This window comes from Chrysochloris asiatica, unplaced genomic scaffold (assembly GCF_000296735.1).
Source record: "Chrysochloris asiatica unplaced genomic scaffold, ChrAsi1.0 scaffold00219, whole genome shotgun sequence".
Classification (NCBI taxonomy): domain Eukaryota; kingdom Metazoa; phylum Chordata; class Mammalia; order Afrosoricida; family Chrysochloridae; genus Chrysochloris; species Chrysochloris asiatica.
The window spans coordinates 390159-403098 of NW_006408737.1; the positions used below are offsets into that span (position 1 = coordinate 390159).

At 41.5% G+C, this 12940-nt stretch overlaps 1 protein-coding gene and 1 pseudogene across 1 annotated transcript; one reads left to right on the forward strand and one right to left on the reverse strand.

Moving 5' to 3' along the window:
* Nucleotides 1-221: 221 nt before the first annotated feature.
* NLRP10 (NLR family, pyrin domain containing 10) lies at nt 222-3810 on the reverse strand. The gene is made up of 3 exons (XM_006873023.1): nt 3593-3810; nt 3226-3545; nt 222-1948 (listed from the first exon to the last, which is right to left on the reverse strand). The coding sequence occupies exons 1-3, from the start codon at nt 3808-3810 to the stop codon at nt 222-224; spliced, it is 2265 nt and encodes a 754-aa protein (XP_006873085.1).
* A 99-nt stretch (nt 3811-3909) lies between these two features.
* Nucleotides 3910-10603, forward strand: LOC102817068 (annotated as a pseudogene).
* The last annotated feature ends 2337 nt before the right edge of the window (nt 10604-12940 follow it).

Sequence of the window (12940 nt, forward strand, 5' to 3'; positions counted from 1 at the left end):
TATATGGATTTTACTCAGAGACTCAAAACTCAATTCTAGAGGGATTACAAAACTGGATTCTGCATCCCAGAAAGTTATAAACAGCTAAATAATTTAACTTGATCCATAAATGGCAAATGTGGTTGTTTCAAATCTTCTAACTCTCTAAATATCTAATTTTCTTTCTTCCTTTTTTTTTCCCCTCTGTCCTTTCATCTCTTCTAGAACCTATTAGTCTGATCTCACATTTTTCCATTCTTTTTTGCTGTCTTACTCCAATTTTCCTGCTCTTGCACCCCACCATTCCTCTGGCCCATTACTTCTATTGTCCCCATTTCTATGCTTCCACATGCAACTGCTCCTAACTTCCTTGTCTCTGGTTCTTTTGTCCCTCTGCCTTTGCCATCAGAATCTCCCTTCTGTGTCCCTGCTCTTTTGTTTTTGTCTTCAAGAAGATTCTTTGGCTCCTTTCCCTGTCTGTTTCTCAAGGAAGTTTTAACATTGAATGAGCATCTCTGGCGGACTTCCTTTTCATTTGAACATGTCAGTGCAACTGATGTGTCACTCCATTGAATACCCTTTACCAGGTTCTTGATTTTAGACTCATAAAGGGAGAATTCCAAATCCCAGGTACTATTATGTCTTACAGATTCCAGTTGTTTTTTAAAATGCTTCAGATCCTGAATTACATAAGAAGAAATTTTGAAGCAAAACTTTACTTCTAAGTTTGAGGAGCTGCCATATTTCAACATGTCCAGTAAAAATTGCATGCTGAGGGTCATATCCTCATTCTTTGTCTCTAGCAGTCTTTCCAATTCCCTACGGGACTCCTTCCCCAATGGGTGGTGGTCCTCTTTCACCAGGTAGGACATGGCATAAAAAAATTCCTGGAAGCTAATATGGCGGAAGCTGTAGAACTTCTTGACATCAAGCCCTTCTTGGTAATCACTGCTACTCAGGAAAGCAGCAAGTTTGGGCCCATCTAAATTGTACTTTTTGAGGTCAGCTTCCTCAAATAGAATCTTCTGGTGCTGGATCCCCTCAGCTGCCAAAGAACACAAACTCTTTAGGACCTTGTGGCGGGGAAGCTCCAAGCAGTCCTCATTGTCATTGGGTGGCAAGAAGGTGGAGACATAGGCCATGTAGATATCAGTGCTGTTACTGGGTATGTCTGAGATTTCCTTGCCTCTTTCTAACTGCTTCTTTAGCCAGGAGCAGACCACCCAGCAAATACCTGGAACCTGGCATGCTTTGTAAAGAACTTGATTTCTTTGTACAAAGTCAAGGGCATTTCTGGCTTGCTCCTCATCTGTGAAATAGAACCTGAAATATCTTTTCCTCTCCTCCTCAGAGAAACCTACAATGTGGACATGGTGTGGTTGCTGCAGCAAGCACCCAAGATTTTGCAGAGCTAGGGGTCTAGTTGTGATGAAAAGGAAGGACTCCGAAAGTATATTTCTCCTAATTAGACGATGCAACAGGTCTTGCATGGGGCTCAACCTTGGCCTCATCAGTTTCTCGGCAAAGGGCCTCTGTAATTCATCAAAGCCATCCAGGATAAACAGGAGGCGCTCTGGCTGCCTCAAAATCTCCTTGACTGGTGCTTTATTGTCCCCACAACACCAGAAAAGGAGCAAATCAAGAGTGCACTCTGGCAGCAGCACCACTTCCCTGCAACTCACATAAAAGACATAATCAAATTGTCCTGCAAACAGGGTACCACTGGCCCAGTCCAATACTATTTTTCTTGCCAGTGTTGTCTTTCCAGTGCCAGCTGACCCCTGAAGCACTACAGTGGACTTGGAGGACCTTTCCCCTGAACCAAACAGATCATTCACCGTGACCTCCTTCTCTGGGCACCCTGAGCTGGACTTGGCCACCAGGAGTAGCTGGTTGTAGCTGCCGTTGACTCCTCCTTCTTGCCTCTCCTCTAGGTAGCGCACATGCTCTCGGTATCTTTCTCTGTAATCTAAGCCAGACAAGTGGAGTATTAGGCGGTGAGATGGAAAAACAAAAAACAAAAATGGGCATTTCAAACTCTTGATTTGATCATTTTACCTATCTTCTAATTTCTCAAAGTTGTAATTCCCCAAAGATTATAATTCTGGCTTCATGGAATAAACCAATTTCGTGTGTGTGTCCACATGTGTTGCACATGTGTACATCTATGTGAGTGTGTAAGGGTGTTTTGTGTATGTGGATATTTGGAGGTGTGAGTGAATGCTTGTATCCATAAGTTTATGGGAATGTTCTTAGGAAAGTCTGTGTATGTTTGTGTAGGGGAAGTGTGTTAGTGTGTATCTGTAAGTACAAGTTTATAAACATAAGTGTGAAAGTCTCTATGCGATAATGTGTGACTGAGTGTTCATGTGAAATGTCCCTATTTGAAGCGGTCAAAACCAAGAGAAGAGAGCAAATGGAAAGCTAGCAGATTATGAAATAATAGGAACTCATTCTTGGTAAAAGACAGGCCAGATGTCAAGATAAATGAGGTTCAGAGCAGATGTTGAGCATATTGAATCCTTCCATTTCTTTATATCATAGGAGTTCTCAGGAGGAAAAGAGTCCTGTGGGAGGCAACACAGGTACAGATAGATCCCCTGATATTCCATCAAAAGGGATTAGAGGTCATTTCGGCTCCATGCCCACCCTACTCTCCAGGGTGACATCAATCTACTATTCTTTGAGCAAGCAAAGGCATGGGAGAAGATAATCCTCCATAAAAAAAATAGCCTGAGTTGCCTGCCAGGAGAGGCACTAGAAAGGTTTGACCCAACACACCCTAATGCCATTTCTTCTGGTTAGGTTAGTGAAAATGTCTTTGCCAATGCCATCCTAGATCTCTAAGCCTCTTTTTCATACTTGTCCCTTCTCTGGCACTACAACTGGCCATGGAAACAGGGTGGGGAATGGAAGGGCAGGGGACCCTAACCATTAGATACTATAGTCTTTCAATAAATAAGTTCTTGTCCTCAGCTCATGCCCTCCACCCAATAGCTGAGAACCAGTAGGTTCTTCCTAAAACAAAAACAAAAACAAAATTTTGTTTTATACGATCAAGATTCTTGTTTATTTGCAACTAAAGGAACCTACATGGTTCTCAGCTGAACCAGGTTCTCAGTGCTTCCCCAGGCAATGTGAGAGGGCAAGGATGTGAAAAGGCATAAATTATAAGGGGTCTCTGGAAATGCCGTGGAAAAGGACCCCAATGTTATCCTGGATTCCTGTCTCCTCTGCCGTACTCACCATTCAGACAAACGTGGCTGAGATGGTCCACAAGCTCTAACAGGTTCATCTTTTTCAAGCCCTTAAGCACCACGTTCACAGCCTCATTTGCTCCATATATGTCAATGAGTTGAGATGCCAGGTCCACCGGACTCAGGCCTTTCAGCTTCCCTCGGGCCAACTGCCAGTGACCATCAGGCAAGGTTATGCTCTGCAGGTAGAACTTTAATGTCTTGAAACTTTCCTCCTCAAGGTCACATAAGACAAACAGCAATGCATCCTTAGGGTCACGGGTCAAGGCCATGGCAATCGGCGTGTAAAGTCGGGTTGAGACCAGTGGCCTGGAGAAGGGAGTGGAGGAAACGTCACTGTTGAGAAAAGAGCCAACCTGTGTTCTGGGTGCTTGGCAAGCTGCTGCGTGGAGGCCAGGAAAAGGAGGTTGTATGCAATGTCCCAAGTGAAGTGGATAATGAAAGCAGGGATATCTTTCTTGTCATTCCCTCTGTGCCTCTCTGTCAGATAGTAAGTGTGATTGCATAGGCTTGTAGGTAGAAGCTGTGTGGGTGTGTTGATCACTCCTTCCTTGTCCCCATCCCTCTTACACATATTGTGTGCCTCTTTAAACACTTTGGATTAAAATAAATATGTTGTTTGATTGTTTTTTTCTATCTGGCCATATACAGAGCTAATATATATTTGCCGGCGATGCTGCAGTATGGTAAGTATGTAAAATAAAATATATGCAACCCATTGACCCTCACCTATGAGACCCAGGGGCTCATGGAAATCTTTTAACTCAGAAGAGTTAAAAGTTCAAGTTTATGTCATGACAAAAATAGAATGGCCACTTTTGAGGGCTTACTTGTGACTGGTGCTTTACTGTTGTGTTTGATCATTACAGAAACCATCTCAGCAGTTATTCTAGATGAAAAATTGGGGACTCAGAGAGAAATAGTATTGTGTGGTGCTGTAGGTTAATGGGCTGAATTGCAAAGTCGGATTGAACCACAAGGTCAGAGGTTCAAGCCCACCAGCCGCTCCTTGGAAACTCTATGCAGGGTCACTATAGGTTGGAACTGACTTGGTAGCACTTAACAATAACAACAACATAGGTAGGTTTCTGGGCACAGAAGCAGGATTTAAACAGAAGTTCAAGTCCTGGAAAGAGACAGAAGTGAAAAGATAGACATGGAAAGATAGTGTGAGAAACTAGATAGCCTTTAGAGGCTAAACACTACCAAAAACTGTAGACATTTGTTGATGCTGAAGTAACAAGGGAAAAAGAGCAGGCTCTTAAGTTGTTTAAAATACGGAATTAAAATGTTGCTAGGGTGTCTTCAAAAGAAAAGAAGCAATAATGAATAGAAAGTTTTTAAAGAGAAAGTTCACCTATTACCTAAAACCAATGGAGACTGCATCTCAAAGGGCTATTTGGGAATGGGGAAGGTTGCTGAGATTCAAATAACAGTGTTTCAACAAGACAGCAGGTGAAGAGAGAAAATGTTTGGACCATGAGAACACACAGGGGTTTGGGCTATAAATCACAGGGCAGTTGGGGAAAACAGACTTTATTGGGGAAGGAACAATTCACAACAAAGTCTAGGGCTGCAAGAGCAAATCTCTGCTGTCCAGAAAGCTAATTCAGGAAAGAGAATGAAAAGACAACACTGGCACCTTCCAAGACGACCACTCCGATGTGGGCAGCTGAGGAAGAAGGGGGCATGATTCATCTCCCTGATGCCTGACAAACAAAGGCCTGGGATTGAGGTAGAAGAGGTCCTTTATTCTAACAAATAGTTCCCCAACCCAAGCCAGGGTCAACTTACACCCAAACCTGATAGATCACTTTTGTTGGGGGGGGGAGGGGGGTTGCATTAAACAGATGGGTATGACCACCCAGGTACCTACCCTTTGGACCCCAGGCCCTAGGTAGGGCCTAGAATCGATTTTAAAAACCTCCTAAGATGCTATGAAACAGAAACACCCACACATTCTGAGGCAATAGGAAGAGCAATTGCTCACCAGAGGAGAACTTGACCTCATTCCCTATATATATTGATGTTGAGAAATAAAGGAAGAGACAGAGGGATAAACTATTGCGGCACTAAGAGAAAAGGGGGCCAGCAGACTCAAAACCCCACTTTCTGAAACCCTTCTCTCTCTTCTAACACTGCAGTTCAGACCAGGACAGTTTGTCAAGAGGGACAAATTCTAATGAAAATGGACCACCCTTTGCCATTAGACCATTTTCTTTAAGTTATTTGAAATTACTAAAGGATGTCCTCTACCAAAACTACAACAAACAAAGGAGAAAGACGAGAGATCCATGAACTAGAAAGCCAAACGAAGAAAAAAAGAGTCCTAGAAAGCCCTGCAGGGAATGGATTTCTCTAGAAAGAATGACTCCAAGAAGGAAAAAAAGAAAGGGATAGATCGATTCGCTTATATGATTAACCTGAAATTTCAGGAAAAACTAGCAAGAAGTGCCAAGAAAAGTACTAGATAAATGGACCTAAAATAAGCAATTCCTAACCCTAGGAAAAGCAGAACAGAAGAAAGGAAACATAAGAGTAAAGTGCACTACTCAATTGTCAGTAATCTTTGCATAGAAATAATGATGTGAACATAGACACTTGATCTAACTAAAATTGTAATAGAAGTATAATGAAATGCTCTTCCTCTGGAACGTTGTTGTTGTTAAGTGCCGTCGAGTCGGTTCCGACCCATAGAGACCCTGAACAGGGTTTCCGAGGCTGTAAATCTTTACGGGAGTAGAAAGCCTCATCTTTCTCCCACGGAGCAAACTGGTAGTTTCGAACCGCTGACCTTGCGGTTCGCAGCCCGATTCGTAACCACTACGCTACCAGAGCTCCTTTGTTCCTAAATAATGCCTGACATTAAATACTTGGCACTTAAACAGGATTGAGGAATTCCGAAAAGAATATCATAGGCATATGGCACTGTAAGATAAGCACTGGGCCGCAAATTTGGTTTGAACCACAAAGTTAGTGGTTCAAACCCACCAGCTGCTACTCAGAAATCCTATACAGGGTCACTGTGAGTCGGAGCCAAGTCGACAGCAATTAACAACAACAAACACTTCTAGTTTGCAGTGAGATGAGGAGACACTTTTTTCCTCTGGAAAGATAGTAAAGATTTATTTAGGCTATTGGCTGAGACCTGTGGGATAAGTTTCTTTGCCCTATGTCAAACTTCTAGGGAAATGGGACTGGCAGAGCAGTAAATAAAATATTTTCCTTCCCTCAATATTAGACAGAAACTTTCTGATTTAGTGGGACAAAAACTAGTTCATAGTAGGAAACATAATTGGTTTGGTTTTATTTTTTTATTCATTCATCTGCATGCAGATGATGGCTTTGTGGAGGTTTTGTATTGTGTGTAAAAATTAAGATATTGGCTGAAAGATGCACTACTTTTATAATTTGTTGGGTGCAGTCTAGTTACTAATGATTTTTAAGTGTTATTACAGAACGTTACTAAAAAAATTTTTTTTGCCAAAAGTCAGTATACATTACAGAATTACTATGAGTACAAAACAACAGTACTTATATTTATTTACGTGAGAGATTTAAAATCTTGTGGTGGTGCTGTAAGATAAGCACTCGACTGTGAACCACAAAATTAGTGATTGAAATCCACCAGCTACTCCTAGAAAACCCTGTGCAGGATAGCTATAAGTCAGCATCCACTCAATGGCATTTTAATAACAACAACTAATAAAACCTAAAATTGGTTAATCAAAAAGGTAGCAGTATACATACTTTCTCTGTTTAGAACTGCAGAGGTGTAAGAAACAAATCTCATTACTAGTAGATTTCTGAGAGGTCCCTGGGAGGATGAAGCAGGGAATTTACTATGTTTATATATAAACTTTTCAATATTAATTGACTTTTATAACTCTAAGCATGATTTCTAACATAAAAATTAATTCAATTAAGAAAATGTGGCACTAAAGAACTAGAGGTAATATATATATAGACAAGTATTTTAGAAAGCTTGGCAATAAAAGGTATCAGAGAGGTAATGCGGTAACATGAAGTAACAAGTAAGGAGAAGGTTTTCTTTGTTTTAACAGGGGAGGAAATGGAATGTATTTGAATGCTAGGGAAAGAGATTCAATAAAGGTGGCAGATTAAAGAGAAAGGACTATCAGAGGAGAGAACTGAGACTGTGAATTGAAATAGGATTCAATGCAAAGGCTAAAGCTGAGTCTAACAGGAGAAGGAAGGAAACATATCCACAGTGAAAGACCCATCTGTGGTTTTTGTACAAAGAAGGTGAGCGTGGTTGTAGACTGTAATGGGTAGTTGAATGAAGAAGCTGTGGGGTGACTGCTTGGGGGTCATCCTCCTCTTTCAAAGCCTTCCTCACCCAGTTTCTCAGTAGGTACTCCCAGAGTCCAGGGGAACAGGCAGGAATAGGAAATGATCTTTCTCCAGAGCTTTATCCAAGTAGAGGCTGGGGACAGCAACAAGGTAGCAAAGATCCAAGCTAAGAGACCAAAAGAGAAAATGGAGTCAAGACACAGCCATATGAACAGAGTAGTAGAGAGAACAAAGAGACCACTTACTGTAAAACTTTCCGGTCTGCCTCCCTTGGAAGGTTCCAGGTTTGGAGATTATTCTGTGCCACACCTGAAGGAAGTAGAAATAAGATACCAAAGAACCAACTTTAATTGGAGGGTGGAGGCAGGATAGAAAATGAAGCCTCCGTTCCTATAAATGAATGAAGCCTCCATTCCTAGCCTGGCTGTGGCCAGAACTGACAATGGAACGATTAAGTGCCCAAAAGGACTAAGTACAAAAGAGGCAGAGGTCAAAGGATGAAAACAGAGATTTAAAAAAAAAAAAAAAAAAATCAGAAGAGAGAGACAGAGAAAGAGATGAAGCTAGCTGTGTATATGAATCTCTCGTTCTTTCTTCACACACACATACACCATGTGATACAGAGCAAAACTACTCTATCTGTAGTTTTGCTGTAATCTTTATAGAAGCAGATCTCTATGCCTTTCTTCCACTGTGCTACTGGGTTTGAACTACCAACCTTCAGGTTCATTGTTATTGTTGTTATTGTTAAGTGCTGTCTAGTCAGTACCAATTTATAGCAACCCTGTATAGGATTTCCAAGGAAGAGGAACTGGTGGATTTGAATCCCTAAACTTGTTAGCAGTCCAGTGCTTATCCTCCGGTGCCACACCAGAAGTCTGCAGTGAAGCACAAACTCATACTTTTTAAACACCAGGCCCTTTGAGATGATACCTCCAGCCCTCCCAAGGGTCACCATCTTCTCTTTTACACCTTGGTGTTAACTTCTGATGGTAATTAGCACTTGGGATTGGCCACTTTAAAGGTCCTCTTAAGAGCTGTAGACACTCAGACGGTTTCAGCAGTTTCCAAGTCTTGCCGGCTTCTGATCCCCTGGTGTGGTGGTGCAGGGTCTTAGACACATCACGGCATCCCCTTTTCAGAGATTGCAGACAAAATCAGTCATTCCTTGTTTTAAGTGTCCGCCTTCGTCTTCTGATCACTGGTGCTATCCTTCTTGCCGTTGGTATTTGGGGTGAGGTGAGCCTGGAGAATTATTTTTCTCTTTTAAATGAGCATGCCACCAATGTGCTCTTCACGCTCATTGGCACTGGCACTGTAATTTTTCTCTTTGGCTATTTTGCTACCTGTCGAGCTTCTGCCTGGATACGAAAACTGTGTGCGATGTTTCTGGCTCTCATTATTTTGGTAGCATTGGTTGCTGCCACTGTAGGATTCATTTTTTAGACATAAAATTAAGAACTACTCTAAGAGTAATTATGAGGAAGCTCTGAAACAATAGTAACACTACAGGAGATTATAGAAGTGATGCTGTAGACTGGATCTTAAACAAATTGCATTGTTGCGGTATCACCAAATAGATAGATTGGGAAGTTATTAGTTATTACTCAGAAGAGGGATCTCCTGAGAGCTTCTGTAAAACTGAATGAACTCCCAACAAAGATGCAAATAAATCAAACATTGAAGCTTGCTTTATAAAGGTAATGACCTTTACAGAGTCAGAAATGGGAATCATTACAGGAAATTCCTTTGGAGTCACTTGCTTCCAGTTGATTGGAATCTTCCCCACCTACTGCCTTTGTCCTGCCATGACAAATAACCAAATGAAACAGTGTAACCAACATATCTGCAGGCTTACTCTCCAATTCTAGGTTTATATCACTTGATGTCAACTCTTTATGAAAGAAATACAAAATTATTAGATTTCCTGAATGGCAGACCACTGATGCGACCCAATAGACTGAAAAACTGATGAAACTACTTAGCAATAGACTTGATTCAGTCAAGAACTTTGTCCATTAGACTGATTCAGTGATTCAATCAAGACATTTGTTCCATGTGTTCTAAGTCCACCTACTGTCCTATATTCCCTTTAGATCTTTGAAGTACCCTGTATCACTCTGAAACACTGGAAGAGCTAGTAAATTCTAAATGAGATACTGTGTTCCTGTTGACTTTCCTTTTTCCCCACTGTGGGGTCTTTGAAAAGCACTATGAATACACTATTTTGATGTAATGTTGTAAGTTGGATTTGCCCCCTCTGAATTCCCTACTGATGTTGGGTGATAGGAAATTGGCCTTAACAGCCAACATTTTCTGATTGCGTAATTTGCATCAGGTTGAAATGCTACCATCAGTCTGTACTGCTAACAGGCATAGAGTCATACTGTGAATATAATTGCAGTCACTGCTTTGACACCCATGAGAGTTACCAGGTGATTGTAATGGTCTCTGACCAAACACACCCATCTAAGACACTACTTGTGTTCTGTGATGCATCAGGTTCCAGTACACTTACACATGCCTCAGAATTAAGGTATTTGTACTGATGTGTGTATATTTTCCCTACTTGAAGGCTTTTAGTGGTGCTGTAGAATAAGCACTGGACTGCTTATCACAAGGTTGGCAGTTCAAACCTATCAGCTGCTCATTGGAAACCCTTTATAGGGTCTCTATGAGTCGAAACCAACTCGATGGCACTTAACAACAGTTATTACTTTAATGTTGGAATTATTGTATTTTCTTTAGGAATTTCATTAGACTTATCTGGTTTCTCCTTACTGGGCTGATGTGATTTACTTGGTCAATTTTATAGTAGCTGAGTTTTGGTTTGTGCTCTTGATTAATAGAGATCTTTTACACAATAAAAAAAGAAAGAAAGAAAAAGAAAGGTCCTCTTAAGGCAGTGGTTTGTCCCATAGCCATGTGTTGCAGGTAACTGTCTCTGTGGCCAGAGTTTCTCAGGGAACTGCCACATCTACTTGGAGGAGAAAGAGGCCTTCAACCTGCACAAGGACTTGACTACTGCTAGGAAAGCTTGGGATCTTCCATGAAGACAGTGATTAGAAAAACAGACAGACTGGCAAAGCACATGACAAAATTTCAGTGGTCATCCATAAAGCTGGACACTTCTGTCTGATGCTTGCTTTCCACAGCATGCTCTAAGACGCTGGCCTAAATGATATGCTCTAGACCCTCAGATACATCTGTGTTCTGGTAGGGTAGGCTGTGTTGTGACCTGCACAGGACTGCCTCTCAGAGGCTTGCTCACAGGAATAAGGTAAACTTGATGAGGGTGCAGCCTGCACTGGCATAGATGGGCCTGCAAGGAGACGAAACCAGGTGTGGTGAGGTGAAACCCAAAAGGCCAAATATAGCATCACCAGTAGGGTGCAGATGAAATCTGCTCAAAGAGGGAAGCCAGAATCTATTATGAAGGACAACACCTATAACCAAGAAATAAAAACAAGGAAACAAGTCAGTCTCCCCAGGGAATAGAAAGAAGAGATTAGGATGAGTGAATCAGAGTCAGACAGAGGCTTGGATGTAACACTGTAAATTAACAGTACGTGCGAGTAAGAAGCTCAGTGTTAATTCAATCACAGAGCTGGCCTAGCAGGGCATAGAGGCATGAAGAACATGAAACAGCAGTATAACTGTAAGTACAGTGTTACCCCTCTTGTCCAACATTCTAGTCATAAAAGGAATGAGCCATTGATACACACAGCAACATGGATGAACTTTGGAAACATGATTCTTTGTGAAAGAAACCAGATGCCAAATAATTCACACTGTATTAGTCCGATTATGTGAAATTCCAGAATATTAAAATGAATATGGTCTATGGCCAGAGGTGAAGTGTGGCATTGAAAAGGAACACAGGATACTTGAGGTGAAGGAAATGTTCTGTGTTGACCATACTACTAAATACACTGGTATATATTTTTGTCAAAACTCATCAAGCAAAATGTTTTATTGTACAACAGTTTATTGAATATAATTTATACCTTAATAATTTTGACTAAAATAGGTTGCCTTCTATTTGGATCAATAATACACATCCATGGAAGCAGCAGTCAAAAAAATAAAGTGATGCATTGTACTGAGTAATTCAGCTACAAAAGATGTCTTCAAATTTTTAAAAAGCAAAGTCACTTTGAAGAGTAATGTGTGTCTGACCCAAGCCTTGGTCTCTCCAATGGCATCGTGAAAGATGGACAATGAATTAGGAAGACAGGAGAAATGATGCATTCTAATCTTGGTGCTGAAAATACTGAATATACTGTGGACTGCCAGAAAAATGAACAAATTGGTCTTAGAAGAAGAAATACAAGAATGCTCCTAAGAAGGGAAGATAACATGTCCTTAGGAAATACCTGTCTTTGCAAAAGGACATCATGCTTGATAAATCAGAAGGTCAGAGAAAACATCAGTGAGATGGATTGACACAATAGTCAATACAATGGATTGAAACATACCAATGATCATGAGATGTCCTGGACCTGGCAACCTTTTCTTATATTTTGTGTATGATCCCCATGAGTTGGAGCTGACTTGATGCTGGCCAACAACAACGTTGATTACATTTTACAGAGTGCGTTCTGATAACTAAAGTATAAAACATCCAATATTATCAATGATACTAGGACCTCCTACTCATTTGCAACCAGACCCCATAAAGGACACTCTCCTTGAGGCATCCTTGATCTTGCAGAGGTAAGAGAGGTGTGCGTGAACTACTCACTCCCTCAGCCAAACAAGCAAGTGTATGCTGGCCTGGAGCACCCAAGGCTGGTAGCCAGGAGCCAGGCTTCTGGAGGATGGACTCAAGGTGAGACTGCATGAGAACCTGGGCAGGAAGCCAAGATGAGGGAGGCCAGGAGCTGAGACTGCAGAGGCAGAGAGCCTGGGAGCTGGAACCAGACAGACCAGTAGCTTTACAGAAGCATGATCAGGCCCTGAGGCCAGATGCCTATAATAACACTGATGGGAGCAGGACTGCTAAGAGACGGAAGCTAAGCATGACCACTCTTTCCTAAATTGCAATCTTCCCAAAAGTCTGAAGTGGCCTCACGCCTCCACCAATCCAGTCATAAAAAGCAGAAGTAAACGTTCTCAAACTAAACCAAACCCAATGCCATCAAATCAATTCTGCCTCACAGAGATCCTACAGGACAGAGAAGAACTACTCCATTTGGTTTAAGAAGACTACAAATCTTTGTGAAGCTGACTTTTTTGTCTTTTTCCCACAGAACGACAGAGGGAAAAGTTTTCCCAAAGCAGGTCCAGTGGCACAATAGGCTACGCACAGAACTACTGACCCCAAGTTCTACAGTTCAAACTCATCATCCATTTCTCAGGAGGAAAATGAGGCTTTCTGCTCCCAGAAA

Coding starts and splice junctions, on each gene's coding strand:
- NLRP10 (XM_006873023.1), bottom strand. CDS start 3,810: ATGTGTAAGAGGGATGGGGACAAGGAAGGAGTGATCAACACACCCACA. Junction 3,546..3,592: donor GCCAAGCACCCAGAACACAG/GTTGGCTCTTTT, acceptor TCCCTTCTCCAG/GCCACTGGTCTCAACCCGAC. Junction 1,949..3,225: donor CAGCCACGTTTGTCTGAATG/GTGAGTACGGCA, acceptor TGTCTGGCTTAG/ATTACAGAGAAAGATACCGA.